The following is a 22,630-nucleotide window of genomic DNA, read 5'->3' on the forward strand; positions in this document are numbered from 1 at the left end:
TCAGAGCTGTTGGCTCTTTGCACACTGGAGTGAGGACAGTCCACGTGGAATCGTGTGCTTGGAGGCAGTCGCCCTCCAACAACAACGGAGGGCAGAGGAACGATGCGCAAATCAACGAGCGGAGCGCCGGGCGGCTAATAAGCAGCGAGGTGGCACAGTGGCGAGCACAGCTGGTGCATCTGTCAGTCGTCTCAGTCAATTAACCTATAACACTTGGGTCTGTCCCGTGACCTCCTGCCAGAAAGCCTTCAAAACTTCCAAGTGCTGTGGTGACACGTTTTGTGTGTGTTGAGGGGAGTGGTGGAGCAGTGGTTGACGCATTGCGCTATGAACCCACCGACCCGAGTTCGATTCCCATGAACGCACTCGTGATAACGTGCTTATAAATGTGCTTAGTTACTTACTTAGCGGCTGACATTCGTGGCGATTGATGTCAAAACTGGTTCTGGGAATCCCATAGGTGGAGTGAGTATTAAGTGAGCACCTATTGCGGCGTGTTGCTGTCCCCCCCCACCACCCCATCCATCTCGTGCGTCGTGCCGGCCTTAATAGCCGCTCGCTAACAGCACTTGCCCAAATGCGCGCGAGCATCGGCTGTGTATCAGTGATGGGTGTCTGTTCATGCGTATTAATGTCTCTGCGTGAACAGACATACGTATGCGCGGTGTTGGCCGTCGGTGAGTATGATGGGTATGCGCGTCCATGTGTACGTTATGTATGAGTGCGTAGGTGTGAATACACGTAGGTAGGAGTTCGTGTACTGCACTATGAACCCAGCAACACAAGTTTGATTCCCGCACACAGCCAATATCAGTGAGGTTTATGTGAACCAGTCCTGGGCCTGCCCCAGGTCGACTCAGCCTCAAATGAGTAACGAGTGTGATGTGTAAACATCGCCACTCGGGAGGCAAAGGCAGTCGGGTGTGGTGCTGGCCACCCACCCCCTCGTATGCCGTTTCGGCCTTCAAAGCGGCTTGCTAACAGGAGTGATGAAGGCCATGCGGGGCTTCTTTGTCTTTGTTTTGGACACAGTGCAGTGTGCTGTGTGTGGACTCGTGCAGGTATCCGGGTGTACAGGTGACTGCAGTAGCAGGAGTTGGGGTGTACCGACGTGTGTACACGTGCGTGCGCTACCTTCGAGCTCACGGCCAACACCGGTAATGAATATCTGAACAGATCTTGGACCTTCCTTAGGTCGCATTGGGGAGCCAAAGCGGCGGGGCATGATGCCAAACACACCACCGTCTCGGGCGCCGTGTCAGCCTAAATACGTGCTCGCTAACGGAAATTGTCCCAACAGTCGTAATTTTGGGCAAAATAAAAAAAAAATTCCTTACAGCATTCACTGCAAATAAAATGTACACGTCAGTCTCAGAGCAGCACGTGTATCCTTCCCGCGCTCACGACTTCACAAAATATGGAACCGCACGCACTGTCAGGAAAAACCACCGACGCCCCACGCCGCCAAGTGCACCCTCGGCCTCGCCACGATGTGCGCTCCACGCGACGCGCGCTGGCACCAATGAAGCGTGCAGACAGCAGAGGTGGCGGCACCCGTAGGTAGCCAGGGTAAGCTTCGACCCCACGCGCACTCTCGCAGGTATTTCGGGAGCAGGTGCCAGGGTGCCATGGACTGGAAAAAACTCGTCCCGCCAGGCCCCCGCCAGGCCCCCGGGCAGCGCCGCCCATGCCGCCCGCCAATCGAGTGAGGGCACGTAGTGCTGCTGCCACGCCGCCCTCACCAGAGCCAGTTAAAAAGAATTATAATTCAAACCATTAAAAGGGTGCACAAATCAAACATTTCACGTGACCTTTGTGAAATGTTTAGTCGATAGAAAATCCTTTCAAAGAAAGGAGCGTGGACAAAACAAAGAGCAGGCAAAGTTTCTATTGGGCTTTTGAGGAATTTTAGAATTTTATGGAATGGAAGGAGCGCCTGCCGGCAACTTTGTAGCCACCAGGAATCGCACCCAAACTCTCGTATTTATCTCGTTGCGCCGACGAATCAGAATCTTTATACTGGAGAAATCCGATGAGCTATGAAGCTCTTTACACAGACAACCTCAGCAGTGCACTACGTTCAGTTTGACATCCATGTAAGACACCCCTGGGTATTTTGTCATGGAATTGTTATATCGCAGTCAAATTAAGGTCAAGGAGTTGGTGAAGTTGAGTTGATTCTGAGCAAGAATTTCCCAACCCTTGGGTTGTAAAACTTCGAGCTCTCAGCGTAAAAAAAACGAGCAAAGGTTAATGCTCGTTACAGTTCGAGCTGTGGGACGCCCTTGAGCATTTCCCCCACCCTACAGTACGGTGTAGGAGTCCACGGAGGATTGACAAACCTCTTTGCGGCTTCACGGGGCCGAATGCACGGGAGTCAGATTTCAAATTCCTGTCGCCTCTGTAATCGCCGCAACCCCCCCGAAAGAGAGAAATCCGCGTGTTTCTCCTGTTAACTCCCTTGCTTGGTATGGAGGAGGTCGTGGGTTCGATCCCAACCCTGACAACTGTATATTTGAATTATTATTTGGTTCTTTCGGTTAAGTCACGTCTAAAGATAAAATAATAAATTAAATTAAATAATAGAATACGACGTTTCGATTGCAACACAAGCAATCATCATCAGGTATAATGAAATAGCGACATAAAATCTAACCAGAAAACTATAGACAGACATATTAGCAGACATATCACCAAGATACATAGCGGGAGCAACACAGGTAACAGAGAGGGGTGATCGTCTCTGTGGGGTGGCCTTAAATAGACAGAGGGGGGGGCGGAGGCAGAGAGAAGGAAGGGGGGTTAGAGAAAAAATTAGCATATCAATGAGTGGTCAACAGACGTGGTGCTGCACGGCAAGTAAGCCTGAAAATCAGGAGGACACACTAAAATTAAATAACCTAGTAAAATATCGAAATGTAATGTAATACAACACAGTTACCTGTGTTGCTCCCGCTATGTATCTTGGTGATATCTGTCTGCTAATATGTCTGTCTATAGTTTTCTGGTTAGATTTTATGTCGCTATTTCATTATACCTGATGATGATTGCTTGTGTTGCAATCGAAACGTCGTATTCTATTATTTAATTTAATTTATTATTTTATCTTTAGACGTGACTTAACCGAAAAAACCAAATAATAATTCCTGCAGTCACGAAAGTTCTAAAATTAAGATTGAACCACTTCTACGGGGAAGTTTTAAGCTTATCTTTTTTCTCTCTCTCTGACTACTTGTTCTCTCTGACTGTGTCCTCTCTTTGGAATGTTCACACTTAAATTCTAACTTAGCAATCTTTGAAATACGTAATCAACCAGGCTATGCGTTAATTGTGTGTTGACCGACCCTCTGTGTTGTATTACATTACATTTCGATATTTTACTAGGTTATTTAATTTTAGTGTGTCCTCCTGATTTTCAGGCTTGCTTGCCGTGCAGCACCACGTCTGTTGACCACTCATTGATATGCTAATTTTTTCTCTAACCCCCCTTCCTTCTCTCTGCCTCCGCCCCCCCCTCTGTCTATTTAAGGCCACCCCACTGAGACGATCACCCCTCTCTGTTACCTGTGTTGCTCCCGCTATGTATCTTGGTGATATCTGTCTGCTAATATGTCTGTCTATAGTTTTCTGGTTAGATTTTATGTCGCTATTTCATTATACCTGATGATGATTGCTTGTGTTGCAATCGAAACGTCGTATTATATTATTTAATTTAATTTATTATTTTATCTTTAGACGTGACTTAACCGAAAGAACCAAATAATAATTCCTGCAGTCACGAAAGTTCTAAAATTAAGATTGTATATTTGAAGTTTGCATGCTTGTGGATTTTTCTCCAGGACCTCCGGTTTTTCCCTCCACATTTAGAAAGGTGCGTTTAGAGTACTTGGCTGCTATAAACTTCCACATGATAAGCCACTTCGTTGAGCTATCATTCATGACCAAGTCGCTTCTGAAAAAGAGCTATGCAGCTCAGTGGACCTTACCTCGTAAAATAAGATTTTTTTTTATATTGTAGAAAATGCTTCCTCTCCACCCCTCCCACGGCAAACAGGCCCAAACTGATTGAACCAAAACTGCCACCGCCCCTGCAGCCTCCCACACAAAATGTCAAGGAGTCACCTGCACCCACTCAGGTGGGACCCCTCCTCCCCCCACGCTGGGGAAAGGCACCAAATGCCGCAGCAACGAAAACCGCAACAGCAGCTGGGATTGATTCACCACCGCTAGGCTTCAAACCTCCTCGCCCGGGCCTGTCCGTCAGCTGTCACCTCGCCGTGAAGAGGAATTGCTTAACGGCGGGCAGATTAAAGCTTCACATGCGAACACACCGCTGGAATGTTCGGCCTCAGAAGTTTCTGGCCTCAGAATTGTTGTCTTCCTTTTGCCGTTCAGTGCAAGTTTAAAGTGGAAGTGTGTCTATGGATTTTACAAAGAAATAATACAAACCAAAGGGATGCACTACGCGACACCTGCAGATGCAAACGTGCGTCTGCCAGGCATCTATCGATTAATCTTCTATGCGATTGAATAAACTGTCTTAGTTGGGACGTCATAACTAAATTCTTGTTTTGCAATTACGGTCCATGTAGTGCCTCTAGTGGCTGCATGCTTTTTTTATGAGACCCAATTAAACACAACGGCACAAACACGCCAGACAATGATTCGTTCTCACGCGTGCGATCATTCGCAGGCATTGCGTGTGCAACAATCAATATTCAATTGTGTGGAGCACGCGGGGTGGGGGGGGGTTAAAGGTCGGAAGACAGAAGTGGAACAAAACAAAACGCGCCGCTTACTCGGGGAAGCGACCCAGGCGAGGCCGAGGACGCCGTTGTCGAAGACGCGGTCAGTGAAGAGGTAGGAGAGGCAGTAGTCGTCGTAGTTGCCCTCTGAGTGCATGTCCAGGAACTTGTCGACGCCGATGTTAGCGAAGCGGAAGGGGTTGCTGCTGTCTTTCTCGTGGTCCGTGGTGTTCACCTGCGGTGCGGAGTGTGGTGGACGTGAGTGCCATTTTAGAGCCGGGTAAGGGGTGGGGGGGGGCGTGAGAAGAGAAGAAGCCACGCGTACGAGGGGGACACCGCTCCACGTCCACGCAGATCGGCCGGTCGGCCGCGCCGAGTTCCGACTGCGGTGTCGCTGAGCGATCCAACAGGGTGAGGGGCGCCCATGTGTGTCTGCTCGCTAACAGCACTTAGTCTGTTAAGGCTACACGGGGGATCTTTGTTTTGTTTTTGTGTGCGTGAGCCTCACCCGGATGCGTTTCACCAAGAAGTTGATGTTGCGGATGTTGTCGAAGTTGGTGACCCGGTAGATCTGGCTGATGGCCTGGACGTGATTCGCTATCTGAGCACAAGGATAAGGCCGAAGAGGGATTAGTAAAGCTGGCAACTCCGAACGACTACGAAACAACGGGAAGCAGAGCAAGGCATCGCCCCGTGTGATAGAAAACAACCCATGGAAGTGGGTACCACAAAACTGCTTAAGATATTTAGATCCCTTCTTAAGATCCCATAAAACAATCTCGAACCCAGACAATAGTTGCACTCCAAAAAAACATTTTCCTCATTATGCACATGACGTAACTACCCCACGTTGTGTGCTCTTTAGGAGCGATGAGATCTCCTCGTGCGCAGGTGCTGAGTTTATCGTTGCATCGCGGAACCATGAGGGCTGGCGACAGGCTTGGGTAGGCCGTCATCCAGCAGTGCATTGACCGTGGCTGATGACGATGGTGACCATCATGAAATCGAGCAATGTACTCACCTCGGCAGTGACGGCCTCCACGCTGCCGTACTTGCGGAAGAACATGTGGTCGGTCTGGATGTAGAGGAGGCACGTGTTCTTGGATGGCGACACTTGGCGCTTTCGCCGTTTCAGGGCCTCGGCTTCGGATTTTGTGAGTTCCCTGGCCTACAGAACGCAGAAGACAAAGAGCCCCCAAATAGCCTCACACACAACTGTTGGGGCAAGTGCTGTTCGCGAGCGCCTATGAAGGCCAGCACGGCACACGATGGGGTGGGCGGTCAACACCACGCCTGGTCGCCTTTGTTTCCCTAGTACTGATGTTTACACTCCACACAAGGTACTCATGAGAGGCTGTGTCGACCTAGGGGAGGCCCAAAACTGGTTCACATAATCGTCACTAGAGTTGGTCATGAGCGGGAATCATCTCCGATGGCCAAATTCATAGCACTAACCTCGACACGACCGCTCCCCATTACTGCAGAATGCACGCACACACTTCCACCGACAGTGAGACATAGGGTCTAATGCGTCGGTTTTCCCAGCCAATATTACAATTGATAATTGACTTTTGGGAAAGGCAACATAATGATCTGAGCAAATCTGTGTCAATGTGAGCCTTCCAGCACCCAGCACAGCCAAACATATGAAATTGTGACAAGTGTGTTTTAAATGCTAAATTCATTATTTCAGCTCACCGGTAAGCTAACGAACAAACCTCTACCCGTCTGTTCGTCCATCTGTTGGGCCGTCCATTTGTCCTTCTGTCCATTTGATCTTCCGTCCGTCCGTCCATCCGTTTGTCCTTCTGTCTGTTTGTCCATCCTTCTGTCCATCGGTCCGTCTGTCCGTTCCCACCCTGTACTCTCACCTGCTCTTCGGCCACCCATCCCTTGGGCCGCTGGTAGCGCTGCATCTGATCGAAGACCGATTTATTGGCGCAGCCGGCGTGCGAGCCAACCTTGTCGGGAAACTCTGTGAGAACAACAATACCCAAAGGGCAAGGCACGCGTATGTATGCAGACAACGATTCCCCCTATAGTCTTTACAGACTGTTGGGGCAAGTGCTGTTATCGAGCCACACACACGTGACAGACACACACACGCTCTTATGAAATATATTCATAATCATTATCATTTACAGACATTTGTCAATCCATTTTTTATTCATCATGCATAATTAATCGTAAGTTGAATGTGGGGAACAATAATGTGGGGGTATAGAAGTATGGTACAACAATAGTAGCCATTTAACAATTCCCCGATTAAACTCTACTTTTACGTCCGTGATACTTTGGCCAAATCGTGCGTCTCACAATGGATGGTTTATGATTTCAGTGAGCCATGTTCATTATTTTCTCAAACACCTTTAGGCGAAAGACACCCAAAAGGAACAGCATATGACGGAGAAAGACGTACCGAAACTTTACATACGGGCAGTTCTGCGACTATAGACGCACACTTCAGACAGTTTCAAGTTGTAGCTAAATCATTCAGCACAACCATGAAATGGGATGTTTATGTCATCATAGTATGTCCATCAATTAGGAATGTGTGATTCACAGAGATGTAATGGGTCCAGCGTTCTTTTACAAGGGAGAAATTCTCATAAAATATCCATGGTATTGGATTCGCTTGGACAAAACTGATGGTGATGGCGAGTTCGGTCTTTTTGTTTGCATCGAACTAACAACCGATTCTGTAAATAAGCCTTAAACTCCAAAATTATAATCACCTTCACAATTACACCCCTAGCGTATGAAGGCGATTTAAACATTGTATTGTGAGATTACCTCATTTGTGGAACTGTCTATAAAACATTCATAATATGGCCTTTGTCAATCCACTGTTGGAAGGCCTCCCCACGCCGTGTCTGTCATAGCAGTTGGTCAACCATATTTCACTGTGATGGTCCGTGTGGTACGGTGAAGTCAAAATCATGCTTTCTGTATTAAGTGTCTTCATCAGTTCATCTGTTTGTTAATTAGTGTGACCATCAGTTTGTCCATCTCCCAGTGAGTTCGTCCTTCTGCTTGTGTGTCCGAGGAAACACTGATAATTAAACCCAGAGTCCAGAACAGTTCTTTAAAATAAACACACATCAAGACAACCACCACAATATTAAATTTAAATAAGGCAACCGAGATTCTAATCTAAGTCAAACTGAATTAAGAGGCTAATTTTAGACTGCTATTTTTACAAACCGATTGCATCCCACACGCATGCTCTGCTTGTTTGCATGTTGGCAGTTACTACACTTAGCAAAAGGCTCAGCAAGAGGGAGCGGGTTAGTTTTGATCTGTACGTCCTCAAATTTATGACCGCCCCTCGCAGTACAGCCATATGAAAATCACATGGGAAGGAGACTGAAGTAAATCATAAAAAATAATAACTGGACTCAAACACCATGTCGCACATTCAAGTCCAAGGGGTGTACAACAAAATTCTTATAAATAATTCCCAAATTCACAGGGGAACGCGCGATAGCTCTGCTGTGAAGTCACACATATCAGCAGCAGCACCAGCAGCATCATCAGTGCCAGTGTGACATTGATCCTAAGCAGGTTGGTGTCTAAAAACTTAATTTGAAGCTTTCGTGACTGCAGGAATTACTCTTTGGTTCTTTCGGTAAAGTCACGTAGAAAGTTGCGTGTCTCTCTCTGCTTGTGTGTCTGTCTGTGTGTCTCTGTGTCTATGTTGTGTGTCTTTCTCTGTGTGTCTTTGTGTTGTCTCTCTCTGCTTGTGTTTCTCTCTGTGCGTCTCCGTGTCTGTGTTTTGTCTCTCTCTCAAATTTAGTTCTACCCGATGACGGTTGCTTGTGTTGCAATCGAAACGTCGTACTCTATTATTTAATTGATTTTCTTTCTACGTGACTTTACCGAAAGAACCAAAGAGGTTGGTGTCTCTCCAGTCTCTGATGATAGCTCAGCCAAGACGAAACAAGCACACAAAGTGCCATCGTTTTTCCTCCAATTATATTCTGAGTGTTGTGCTAATAGCGTCACGGAACAAATAATCCATTTGTAACTCTCGCAGAGCAAAGCGACTTTACCTGCTAGGGAACGGCCCATGAAAGTGGACATCACAGAGCTACCAACGAGATCCCTACAAATGACTGCTGGTTCACACAGTAAGGTGGCAGACTTATCCTACCCATACTGACACCATATTGTTTGTCACATGCCAGTAGATTTAGCCAAATTAAGTGCAGATAAAATTTTAATGCAATAGCGTTTATGTTTAATACAGGCGGCTGTCTGGATTCAAACCCAGGTTCTCAGTGATGTCAGCTCGGCGTCTGACATCTGAATCACTCAGCCAGTTTTTAAAATAACACGAGGGATTGTCTTTTTTTTTAAATAGGGAAGTCAAGCGCAGTTTGTTTTGCGAGTTCTCAGAAAAGGCTGATGCTCTGTGCAACATTGTTTCGGTAAATACTGAGACTACAGAACTGACTGGAACAAACCCCACAACAAACGCTTGCCAAATTCTCTCTCCACCACACTCACCCCTCTCTATGCAACGCTCACCACCTCTCTCTCCACCACACTCACCCCTCTCTATGCAACGCTCACCACCTCTCTCTCCACCACACTCACCCCTCTCTATGAAACGCTCACCACCTCTCTCCACCACATTCAACCCCTTCTTCCTTCACCACACTCATTTGATGGGCCAGTCGAAACTAAACACGGAGTGTGGCAGACAAAGTAGGGAACACGCCTGATTAGCATTACTGTGGAGGAAGGTGGTGGTGGTAATCCGGCCATAGATGCAGCAGACAGCCAGTTCGAACGGCGCAATAGCAGCAGCAGTGGCGGCCGTAGCGGTGGGCACCCACCGACATCGTCCTGGTGGTAGATGACGGAGTGGAAGGGCATGCTGCCGCGCGCCGCGTAGCGCTCCGACGGCTCCACGTGGTAGGTGCCATGCCGCGTGCTGATGAAGCCCTCGAAGCGCCCGCTGTGCACGCTGCCGTAGCAGAACGAGTCGCTCTCTCCTGCGAGGGGGGGGGAGCGGGGGGTGGGGGGCAGCAGCGGCAGTGGGACGGGTGGGGGGGGTGAGAGGGTAAAGGTCAGGGCGTCGGGGTCGGGGCAGCGGGGGCAGCAGTGCCGCACGCTCGCGTACGTTCACCGCCGCGTCGCCTGAAAGAGCCGGCATCGTTGCCGTGCGGGACAGAGGTTAAAGTTCAAGGGCACAAGTTCAAACCTGGTGTGGTGTCTCTCTCGAAGCTGTAGAACGACGACTGCTTTGCGAGGTTTTTAGTTCGCGCTCTCGTGTGTTTCTGGATTGTGCCAGCGTGTTTCACTCCGCGTGCCAGAAGCTTCTTCAGTTCTGTTCCCACTACGGTCAGTTATGTTCCTGAAGAAGCCCCTGACACATGCAGCAAAACGTCGGACACCGCGCCGAACAACACGCCAGTACAATCCGGGAACGCATTGAGAGAACTGCGCAGCATAAGCGCAGCACTATAATTCTTGCCACATGAATGTGGAATCTCCACTGTAGCCGAGAGCCACCAAAGGAGGCTGAGGGCCATCCAATGCCCAGTGAAGCGTGGAGACAGTGGCCTTTTAACTTAAAAACAGAATCACATCGAGTGGACTAATGTTGCAGGAAATGTCTGTTTTTCTACTGAAAAAAGCCAATTGTCTAAAACCGAAGCCTAATCTGTATTATCTGAGCTGGAGCAGTGTTATCGATAACAGATTCTCACAGAAACTTGAGACTGTTGCAGAGGAGTCTGAATAAAATGGGATGTTTGGCCAATTCCATAATCAAGGAGTGTTTGGTGTGGCCAATTCCATTATGCGTTCGGGATGAAACAAAAGTGCGAGGGGGACACCTACTGCTCATGCAAGGGGATGACACAGACACATTCACAAAGATGGATTCAAGAACCCTTTTGCTCTCCTGCCACCTCGTGGCCACCTCGCTTGAGCCAGTGATCCGCAGCTGGTGCTATTTGCAAACAAATCTCCCTCCCTAAGCTCTCTAATGTGTGTTAAGGTTGATTCTGGGTTCTTGTTCGGCATGATATTTGACTTTCTTCACTCCATAGGCTGGGAGTTTCTTCCAATTGGGAGTTTTCGGAACCGAACCGTCTGGTTCCTGAAGAAACTCCCCAGCACGTAGAGAAAAATCGTCCTTCATCTCACCCAGCGGCACGAGGAGCGCAACCTGAAAACGCTCGTCGGAGAGCCGTCGAGCAGTGGCTCTCAACCACTGCTCTAAAAAAAAGAATTAGTTTTAGTTTAGTTATTTTGGCTGCTGTACCCCCTTGTTGAATTCTGTTTCAAGCGGGGTACCCCCTCGCGTGATCCATTTTGTGAGGTATCTTAACGAGCTGCTAGTAATTGCAAGCGAATAAAACTAAATTCAACGGACGTTCTGCATGCATGACATCACTTGCTAGCTGGTTACTCTTGAAAACCACATTGTTTACGATCAATGAGTTTAGAAAGGTATTTTATATCGCTCGTAGTTACCATACTGATTTAAATTCTATTGTAGTCATTTTATATTGGCAGATTCATACATAATTATTCACCAATGACTCATGTATGATATAATTTCACAACATATATAAATCAACTCACGTACCCGCAGGGGTCCCCATACCCCAAGTTGAGAACCACTGCCGTAGACCAAAGATCCCCATATATCCTATAACAGACTGTTGGGACAAGTGCTTTTAGCGAGCATCGATGAAGGCCGGCACACCACACGAGGGGGTGGGCGGCCAGCACCATGCCCAGACGTCTTTGTCTCCCTAGCGCCAATGTTTACACACCGCACCAGGTGCTCATTTGAGGCCAAGTCCACCTAGGGAAGACCAATGACCGGTTCCGATAATAGTAACTGGTGTTGGCCGTGAGCAGGAATCGAACTCGGGTCTCTTAGTTCATAGCTCAGCACGCTAACCGCTGCACCGCCACTCCCCGCACATACAGAAAAACAACCGTTGAGCACAACAGCTTTAACATGCGCAGGAAGAGCATCTTAAATTCTATTTGAATTCCCCACTTCACGACTAATGGGGTCGTGCCCTCTTGCTGCCGGGCGTGGAGGCGTCGCAACGCCGGTGGCAGTCGCTGGGGCGTGCGTGGGATGGGGGGACCTGCGGTACACGGCGTCTCAAGGCCGCTGTAAATCTCACCGTGCTGCTACGTGAAAGGAAGATGCACCGAGCCACAACGGCATTACTCTTTCCGGAGTGTGGAAACCAAAATCACCATCATCATAGTCATCATCATCGTCGTCATCATTGTCGTCAGTGTGAAATTCCACATTGATTATATTACTCAAGGTGCAACAATGGATCTGGTCGTCGATCAGCATTGAATTGTGTGCAAAAGAACCCGCAACGAGTTAGCACCTCCAGTGGCTGCCAGGACAATGCAATGCGCACTACAACAGACATACACAGATCCTTTAATCGTGAAAAATGATCGAGTCGCATACCGTATGTCGGTTGTAACAGGATTAAGATTAACCATGGCTGCTACAAATGTGTCAAGTTATATAACCAAATCGTGAACGTGAATCGGGAAAATGTATTAAATTGTTTGGGTACGAGGGGGTGAATTGTTACGCCTCTAATGTTCACCAAAAGTGCCTGGCTGTAAGTGAAACTAATTGTAGAATAAAAGGCTGTGTTCCAAATCCGCTGTTATGAGAATTCGTATCATCAGCAGAGCTATGCTCATTGACAGGTTCCTTCCCTATAAACATCAGGCAGTTCACCAGCATTGCTTCAAGCACGCCCGACTTCGCTGGTGAGATCCTGAATGTCGAAACCGGTCAAGTGTGTGCTTGTCTTGAATCAATTCTGCTGAAATTACGGACTCCCAGAAGGCCGTGTTGGCTGATGGGATGTGTAAAAAAAAATAGTTTTTGTGTAGAGGGACAGATATGTGAAGGTGTATTGTCTGCTTATTTTTTTGTTATTTTATTTTATTACACTGAATCTCTCCACAACTACAAAAAATATTATTTTGTGTTATGTTCAGAGCTGATTGGACAAGGTCTGACCCAACCCCTACTGTGAGCCTACCTTCTTATTAACACAAGCTTAAGTTGGATGGCCCAGCACAGATGCTCTTGCTGTGTATCTACAAGAGCTGTTTGTTTTTTGAGTGGCGTCTAAAGTAAAGTGATCTTCCTCGTAAACTTACACGGCCCTGCAAGACAAGCTGAGGCGGCTTATCACGAACGCTGCTTTGCGCGACCGGACAACTGGTGCCCACAGACTCGGAACGTATTTTGTTGTAAAAAAAAAAAAATCCGGCGAAAATATTTGTCAACGGATTCTTCTAATTTCAATTGATGATACTTACGAGTGGATGAAAATCACCAAGCATCACAATGACTATGACTGTGACGAGATGAGCCTAACGAGTCTGAATGACAACGCAGAATTAGAAAATTTGGTGCGCTTAGGAAGACCAAACATTGGCTATCTATATTCATAAGCACACTTTTAACGAATTCGAGGATTGACAATGTCGAGGGCTGCTGGCCATGTCCAGAGGGCTTCAGGAAAGAGTTTGCGTCGCGTTACTGTTCCTCCTTCGTTGAAGGAGTGCAGACCACAATGATTTACTACAAGGCACTATAGTTTGGGTTTCATGGCCACAATCGCACTATTGTGGCTCGTCTTTAATGTTCCATTTCTTAAGGAAATGTGTTGATCGGCCTTGTAAGGATGTTCTTATGAGGTTAATGCCGAAGAGTATTTGACTAAAGGTTTGGCTGGATTAGACGACGAGACTAATCGAATAACATCCACAGTTTAAGAAGTGACTAACATTTCACAGGTTTGTCGTCTGGACGAAGACTGCGATAACAATTTCGAGCACTGTGCATACTGCATAGAACTATCGTCAACATCTATTAATTTAGATTCATTAAAAAAACTGAGACAAGAACACTTGTAATTAGAACATAACTGGGAGCAGCTCGTGGAACTGGCAGGAGACTGGCTGCAATATCTTATTTATAGAAGAAGACGTATCATGCCGTTTAAACACCCCGATTCTTGAACTGCGGCTGCGCTAAGAATATTAAAGTGACGGGAAATTGTAACGCGAAACAACCTCTTTGCACATGACCTGAACTTCTCTCTTGATACTGAAATCTTGGACCTCTTTCCACGAACCTTCGTTCCTCTTTTATCAACACAGCCACACGCGTTGCTCCTGCTGCTGCTGCTGCACCTCCTCGCGTTTTTAACATCGGCATTCACACGATGACGTTGACAGCCATCCCACTCCGCATATCGTTTACTCAGTGCATCCTTTCCACGGCGAGTCGGAACCGCGCTGGTCTAGTCCCTGCTCCAGTTCCGCGTATCGGGCTTGGCCCAAGAACTCAAGACTCTCAAAGGAATACAAGTCGACTAAACAATGTGGATTTACACGACATCTAAATCTCAAGACGATGCATAGAAACAGTGTGCGCATTTCATTTCATAAAGAGAGAAAAAATCAGTCATAGGCAGCGGATAAAGGTCTTTAGCCTGGACTAGCCAAATCCTGGATTTTATCAGGGCTGTTCGGATGTTACTTCTGAAAAGTGAAAAAAATTCCCAAGATGATCAAAGAGAACAAAAACATCTGAATCAAGGCAATTTTGGCAGCCTGCCCTAGGCCACAAATACAAGTCCCATGCACACCCAACAATCCAAATGTATGATCTGTTCACACGGGAAATTGTTTAGCCCCATCTAATATTATCGGACACTCTGTGAGACACTCTATGCTACACTCTCCAAACTCTAATTAAAAACCACTTTGTCGCTGTTCAATTAACAATTATTATAAGAGGTCAACGGGCAGTGGCATTTGCCAATTAAGGTGACAACATGCATTGACTTGAATGACGAATAACAGCTCCTGATTAATTAGTGTCATTAACTACAAGTGCAATTATTCAAAGCACGCCATCTCGCCCAATCAAAAAGCTACCCAGCCACCCCCCCACTCCACTCACCATCCACGGACAGCATTTAGATGCCCTCTCGTGTCACCACCGAGGTGTTGCCTTCATATTTGCCAGTGCGGCGATGGCCATGCCTTTAAAGCGTTGTTTTTGTCATTATCGAAGCTTCAGTCTAATGTGGGACAGCCCAGGACATAAAACCCACGTGGGCAGCTGCTCGATAAGGGCTGCTCGTTTTGCACCTTCGTTTAACAGCAGCTGGCCGTAGCTAGACTGGCTTCTCGGGCGTGGCGGCGAGTTGAAGCCCTCAACGCGGCCACCAACGACTGCACGCAAGAAAACCAAAATTTATTAAAATTTGGTGCTGCATGTAATTTAGCTGAAGTCAAGATCTGAGAATGAAAAATATTTACTTGACTGTCATGCACCAAACATTACTTACTATGGCAGGGTAGATGGGGAATTGATGCCTTAGGCCGTGTGAACTCGAGCTCACTTAAAGGGATCTCAAAAGTAGCTCTGTGATATCCGCTTCTGTGGGCCGTTCTCAAACACCAGGGGTTGCACTGGCTCTGAATGGATACCTCGCTTGATGAAACAATAGCACGACTGGGATACAACTGGGAGAGCAGACAAAAACACCAAAAAGAAAAAGCATGCATATGCGTGGATTCTGCAAAACTTTTCAACATGCGTCCTTGGAAGTGTGTGATGTCCCATAACATCATACATCATCGTCTTTGGCGACGGACAAGGCTTCTATGCATGTTGAACTTCGTTCGCATTGTACGTAGCCAACCGTGCTAATCGGAGGCTGACCCATCAGGTGCCGTTTGAACCACCAAATTTTGGGCAACCCTTCTGTAAATTTGTCCGGCTTTCTATCGGGCGAGTCCCGAATAGCAAAGCAAGTGTCAACTAAACTACCGTGTATATTCGATCACCTTTACAAGAGTTATCGTGACCTTCTCACACAGGCTATAGACAAAGGACAGGCAATGGACGGTGACATTGCCGTTGCCACCGCCACCACCACGGGGATGTGGGGGGGAGCCGCACCGTGGAGTTTCCCGGCGTAGATGTGCGACGTGTCGTCGTGCCGCTCGCCCGTCGGCAGCTCCACGAAGAAGTCGTCGGAGAAGATCGACGTGTCCCGCTTCATGCGCAAGTTGAACTGCCTGCTCCACCACGGGGGTTGAGATACATGCGAAGATAAAGAGAAAAATTCCACCTTATAAGCCTTTGCAGACTGGCGGGGCAAGTGCTGCTAGCGAGTGGCACCTTTGAAGGTCGATACGGCACGCGAGGGGGTGGGGAATGGCTAGCATCACGCCTGGCTGCCTTTGTCTCCCCCAGTGCTGATGTTTTCTACACACTGCACGAGGTAGACATTTAAGGCTGAGTCGACCTAGAGGAGGCCCAGGACCGGTTCAAATATTCACCGCTGTTGTTGGTCGGGAGCGAGAATCGAAATCAGGTTGCTGGGTTTGTAGTGCGGTGCGCTAACCAATATACCACCACTACCCACATGCACACGCACGCAGACACACGCACATATGGACAAGCGAAGGTGGAAAATATGCACACACGCATGCGTACAAACATGCAAACGCACGTGTGAGTGTACACATACATGGTCATGCAAACACACACATGCATAAACGCGCACACAGACACAAACACATTTAGACACGCACACATGCACAGATGCACACATGCAGTCACACGCATGTAGAGATGCAGACATGGACACGCACGCACAAGGAGACACACAGAGACAAACAGGCAGACAGACAATCACACATTAATGGTTACATCAGAACAAACGATTTTCATAATTGTTTCCATTTGGTGCTCTTGAACAAAACAGTGCATCATCATGTGCCAGACATCTGCCTTTGGAGGATGACATCACAGAACTATTTCCAAGATCCCTTAAATTGCCTCTTATCATACTCTCTCACTCGCCCTGCTTTGTAAATGTTCGTCGCGTGGTAGTCAGGCATGCATTTTTAATTGTCAGAGCGAGAACATGCCAAATTAACGTGGCTGAGTGGTAGCGCATTCGCCGCTTATTGCAAAGATTTGTGGTTCGAGTCTAGCGGCCACCGTGAATAATACTGCGGTAAAAATTATCTCAAAAATACTATGCGTCCTACTGCTTCACAGCTGCGTTAAAAATCACCGTGACGTAATTCGCACGAGTAGTGTCCCGGCGTCCCAGTCCAAATTAAAAAAAATACCCAAAAATTACTCAATTGGTGGCGAGATGTCACCTTCCTCGCCAGGTATACAGGAGGTTGTGGGTTCGATCCCGACCCCGACGCTTATATATTTGGAGTTTGCATTTTCTCTCCGTGGACACATGGATTTTTCTCCGGGTCCTCCTGTTTTTCCCTCTACATTTAGAAACATGCATTGAGATTATTTAGATGTTATACATTTACACATAATCCACTTTGTTGAGCTATCATTGGTGGCCAGGTTGCTTCTGAAAAAGAGCCAGAAAGCTTAGTGGGTTTTACCTGTTAAATAAAAAATAGTTTAGTTTACATTGCAATCGTCGGCCCTCAATGCAAAAACTTGGCAGGACCCTAACAAACAGTCTTGAGACTCGACATTGGTACCTCATTTGCCAGTAAAAAAATATGATAATTGGTTTTTTACCCTTTTATCTGGCAACAAAATTGACACCTTTTTTACGAGGAGTCATGTTTGCATAGATCACAATACCTACAGTCATAATGCAAACAAAAAAGATAACTCTGATAATGTCTGCACTGTCCTTGAAGGTGATTGGTCCACACCCGAGACAGCTTTCCTTAGAGCCTAGTCTCACATGGGTTGGACCAGATGACGCCAAAAGGCGCACAACTCAAAGACAATGCACCATCAGAGTATGAGAGCTCGGGGTAAGCATTTACACCATTGGTACCTCATTTGCCAGTAAAAAATATGATAATTGGCTTTTTACCATTTTATCTGGCAACAAAACTGACACCTTTTTTACGAGGAGTCATGTTTGCATCGACCACAATACCTGCAGTCATAATACAAAAGGACAGTGCAGACATTATCAGAATTATGTCTTTTTTTGCATTATGACTACAGGTATTGTGGTCTATGCAAACATGACTCCTCGTAAAAAAAGTTGTCAGTTTTCTTGCCAGATAAAAGGGTAAAAAACCAATTATCAGTCTTGAGACTCATTGAGGCTTTCCTGGATTAAAAAAAAAGTGGAATAAATGGGAAAATAAAAAGTACACTGATTATTTAATCGTGCATTACTCGTGACAGGGCTTAGACCGTCGGCTCACTACACTTTAGACTTGCGGTTGAAAGCTGCACTCAGTGGTTAAATTTTTTTTCCAGCGATTACCAACTCGGCACCCAGGGGGATTCCGAGCAAACCAGCTACCTCTACCTGTTAACCTCTCTCTCCTTTCACTCTCACACAGAGCAAAGGTTCTCACTGATCGATGATGCAGGGCAAAGGCCGGCATTAAGAGACATGGGGTTGTAGTAATTGCTTGCACGGGTATTTACTTTCCCTTGCTCGGTAGGGCTCAGGGTAAGAATGAATGAGCGGGGGGCGGCCCGAACTGTGAGGGCACTGCGTGTGCAGTGATTCATCGAGTTGACTGGAACTTGCGCTCACGATGTGTGCATAGAATCATGCGTGTGAGAATCTATACATGACGATTTTTTTTAGCAAATTATATGCACGCTATGGTGCGCTGATGTAACCGTTTTTGCTAAAGCAAAGACAAAAATTGTGTTAAAAACAAGAAACAATGCAAACGAGATGCTAATACTGCGATAAAAAATTATAAATTCGTGAATCGACTCCAAATCGTGACAATTAATCGAATGGCTGGCGTGGAGTTAATCATTATATGCCTAGTGGACATCATATCAGTGACACACACAGCTCTGATTGCACATACTCCAACAATGAAAACATTATCCCTGTAATCATAATCATCACCGCTCTGTGGTGGCTAAAACAAGAATCATGGGTCAGGACTTGATACTTTTCTGTGCTGCTGATGCACCGAAACTGATGCTGTCCGTAGGGGACCACAGAATAACAAAACTTGCAGGGAAGGACTGGAATCGGATCATTAGCTCCCCTCACACTTGTATGTCTTTGGACCCTAACTTCAGCCCCCCTATTACGAACCCAAGGCAGAGCCCAAAGACCTCCAAACCAGCGCTGGTTGGAGGGTCGATAAATTGGATCCCCCAATGGCCGGTATTTTGGCTCTCGGTTCAGTCAAGTAAATCTCATGTCCAACTGTGAGGGCGGCCTTAATGCCTTAAACAAGTTAGTTGAGGGATGTTTAACAAAACATTAATTTAAATAAAAACAAAACACCGCAGACTCCACCGATTATTGCAAGCGGACTTAATGTGCAAGAAGAAAATGGCGCACACACAAATAGTAATAAAATTAGAAGGGATAATAAGAACGTATAATAGTAATAATAGTAATAATAAAAACGTTGTAAGAACGTTATTATTAATAAGAAGAAGAACGTAAGCTACGCGGCGGGCGGTGGCGGCGTAGGGCGAGGGGGAGCGGAGATGATGGGCGACGCTCGCGCAGCTGACGGGACTAACGAGCTCGGAGGCCATTAGCCGGGGTGCGAAGACTCCCACAGTCGTCACGTCAAGCTGGCGCCATGACTGTTTGCCACTATTTTTACCCCGTACGCTCAAGCGCCCGTGAGCTCCGTCGAAAAGCTCGGCCCAAACGTGGCACTTGCAGAGAGAAGGTCGGGCTCGCTGAATTGCATGTCGGCCACATCACCTTTGCATGGTCACGTGCCACCTTTAACACTGCATTTGAGCTCCAATTACCTTAATTTAATTACATATCAAAAATGCTTACGCAGAATTTCTCCAATGACACACAGTGCACGTGTGCCACTATATAGAGTGCGTAGCGTTGCTGGGGATAGTGGCTTAGCAGGCAATAGAACCCTGTGCTCTCAGGAGTGAGGACCTGGGTTCATATCCTGGCCAGGGCCCATTCATCATCCTCATCATGATCACCATCCGCATGAGTTTCCCCTGGGTTCTCTTGTTTCCTTCAATCCTAACAAAACAAAAATCTACAATTCAATTGGGATTACACAGGGCAGCAACATCGCCACCAAAGGCAAAAAATTTGCAGAATCCTCCTGGAAAATATTCTTGAGACTCAGTACGGCTTTCCTGGTTAAAAAAGTGTACATTTACAGGATAACAAAAGAAAATCTGTCATGATTGTCAACATCATTGCCTTTTCTATCACCAATGTCATCATCATGCCATCAGAGTTGTAGAAATGTAGGAAGGTAAAAACAACTTCTTGGTTCTTTCGGTAAAGTCACGTAGAATGGAAATAATAAAATAATAAAAATTAAACATAATTAAATAATTCTCACGACGTTTCGGCCACAACGCAAGCAGCCATCCTCAGGTGAAGAACAGGTCTGTCAAGAAGACAGAGTCCATTCAGACTCTGAAAGATGAATCCCTGCAGTCACGAAAGCTTTAAATCGAAAGGTAAAAACAAAATCAATTGGTGAGGAGCCACCACTCACAATTGATCGAGGAGACACCGACTTGCATCACTGTTTTACTTTTCATTTACAATCAAGCATTAAAAACCAGGCTCTATACCCTTGCTTAGCTTCTCATATCTAAACGAGACTGCGCGTACTCTGGCCGATGCCACCAGATACAAGAAGATGTGGCTGCTCCTGCCTGTCTACAAACAAAACTCCTGGCCAATGACTCTCTGGGTCCTCCGGTTTTCCCCTCCACATTTAGAATCAACATGCGTTTACAGTATTTGGCTGCTATACATTTCCACGTGATAGGCCACCTCGTTGAGCTATCATTTGTGACCAGGTGACATTTGAGAAAGAGCTACATAGCTCAGTGGACCTTACCTGGTAAAATAAAAAAGTTTCGTGTCTAATTTCACTGCAACGGGAAGTGTCACGCCCGGCTTTGTGTGCACAAGCGTCCAAAGGTAAAACACCCACCAGACACACCCCTCGCTTTCATCACAGCCATGACTCGCATGTGCAAACACAAAGATCCCCCATGTAGCTAATATAAACTGTGTGTGTGCAAGGCAAGTGCTGTTCGCAAACACCACAAAGACAAACATCACCCTATAGCCATGCAGACTGGTGTTGGGGCAAGTGCTGTTAGCGAGCACCGAATAATGCCAGCACGGCGCACGAGGTCGTGGGCAGTAGCACGCCTGGCCACCTTTCGTCTCCCCAATGCTGATGCTTACACATCCCACCAGGTACTGATTTAACGCCGAGTTGACCTTGGGGAGGCCTACAACCAGATGAAATAATCACTAAGTATTGATGTTAGCCATGGCCCAGAATTGAACTCCGGGTTCCAGGTTCGTAGGACAGTGCACTCACCACTACACTACCACTCCCCATGCAACAACTGCCATTCGCCACTAAGTGGCGGTGACGTCACCTCAATGCTTGTGCCAGGCTAGGTGCACCTTGAAGCCACGTGAAGCTAGGAAAGCTCGCCAACAGGTCATGGGACAGACCCAGTTATTATGGATTGACTGAATGAGATCACTGAGCTCCCTACTATGCCCCCTATTATGCAAACTTGCTGTATTTTATCCACCTGGAACTCGCCCCATTGTTGTGAGTGTCCCTCCTCCACCCTCTCTGTTGTTGTTCGGAGGGTGCCTGCCTCCAACTGTGTAGGAGCGTCCTTCACGAGCCTCCTCCACTGAAGCTGATCAAGTACAGTACAGTCAGCAGCAAGTCAAATCAGCTCCACATCCTCCTGTACCACATCAGCCCATCTATCTGTTCACTAGCCCATGCCACACCCATGTATCCCCCTCTTGGGCAAAACAAAAGTTGCTTAGGCATGTAGTGGCTGGGTATGCGGGCTACATGACTCAGCCTATGCAACCTCGCCTCCGGAGGGCCTCACTGTAAGCTTATCACACAGAATCAGTCTGGTTAAACCAAGGATGGATCGTAGGCAAAGCCAACCAGAATGTATAAAGCCGGCGCAAACGTTCCTTCAAAGGAGTCCACGTTTCACAAGCATACACAAGTGAGGGCATGACTGTGGCCGAGAACATCCATAGCTTCGTATGGAGTGAAAGGCCAGGTAGCTTCCGCATACTGTTACGCACCCGATAAAAAACAATATTCCACAAAACGCACAACACCGAAAACAAAATTCCCAGCTCTATTCTAAACATCCACAACCTTGCTGGTTTTCTAGCGCTGGTTATAGTTTCAGGGCCACACCCAGCTGCTGCGTGAGCGTTGCGCGAAAGATAGCAAGGAAGAAACGCTATGCGGTGGCTTGGCAGCTTTCCATGGCTCAGCGCCAGCATTGGCTGCGGTGGGGGTGGTTCCCTCCTCTGGACAAAAAAACAAAAACCGTTCGTGGTTCGTCCCACACGCACGCACGACAGCGCACAAAGCCGGGCGTGACACTTCCTGTTATACAGCAACTGTCCCGAGAAGTAAAAACAACCAACACACACGCTGGGAGCGCGACCCGGTTAGAGAGAGGTGGTGGCTTCCATCCTGGTTTGTTATTTGGAGCCAGCAGGCACACCTTGCCTTACGTCGGAATCGGCCTGCATGAGCCCGATCTCAATCAGGTCTCAGATCTCATAAGTTAAGCAGCGTTGAGACTGGTTAGAGCTTGGATGGGAGATTGCCTATAGGGGAACACCAGGACAAGGACTCACGTGTGTGGAGCTTTGAGTGTTACCCCCTCGTAACTGCGACGTGTTTTCTCCGGGTACTCTGCTTCATTGTACCACATGGAAATAAGGTAATGGATTATTGAATCTATCTGTGGAGAGCTTTGAGTGTTACCACCACGTAAGCATGGATTTTTTCCGGGCAATTCAGTTTCCTCCTCCCACGTGAAG

The 22,630-nt window shown here is 47.1% G+C and overlaps 1 protein-coding gene across 1 annotated transcript in view; it reads right to left on the bottom strand.

Annotated features, from left to right (window-relative positions):
• LOC144945960 (disintegrin and metalloproteinase domain-containing protein 10-like) overlaps window positions 1–22,630 on the bottom strand; it is a 54,881-nt gene that overhangs the window by 16,668 nt on the left and 15,583 nt on the right. The window contains exons 3-8 of the mRNA XM_078874633.1: window positions 15,748–15,866; window positions 9,587–9,745; window positions 6,617–6,720; window positions 5,767–5,913; window positions 5,254–5,346; window positions 4,800–4,980 (exon numbers count right to left, since the gene is read on the bottom strand). Of these exons, the coding sequence (XP_078730759.1) occupies window positions 4,800–4,980; window positions 5,254–5,346; window positions 5,767–5,913; window positions 6,617–6,720; window positions 9,587–9,745; window positions 15,748–15,866 (803 nt within the window). The remainder of the gene's footprint in view (window positions 1–4,799; window positions 4,981–5,253; window positions 5,347–5,766; window positions 5,914–6,616; window positions 6,721–9,586; window positions 9,746–15,747; window positions 15,867–22,630) is intronic.

Source organism: Lampetra fluviatilis, chromosome 39 (assembly GCF_964198595.1).
Source record: "Lampetra fluviatilis chromosome 39, kcLamFluv1.1, whole genome shotgun sequence".
Classification (NCBI taxonomy): domain Eukaryota; kingdom Metazoa; phylum Chordata; class Hyperoartia; order Petromyzontiformes; family Petromyzontidae; genus Lampetra; species Lampetra fluviatilis.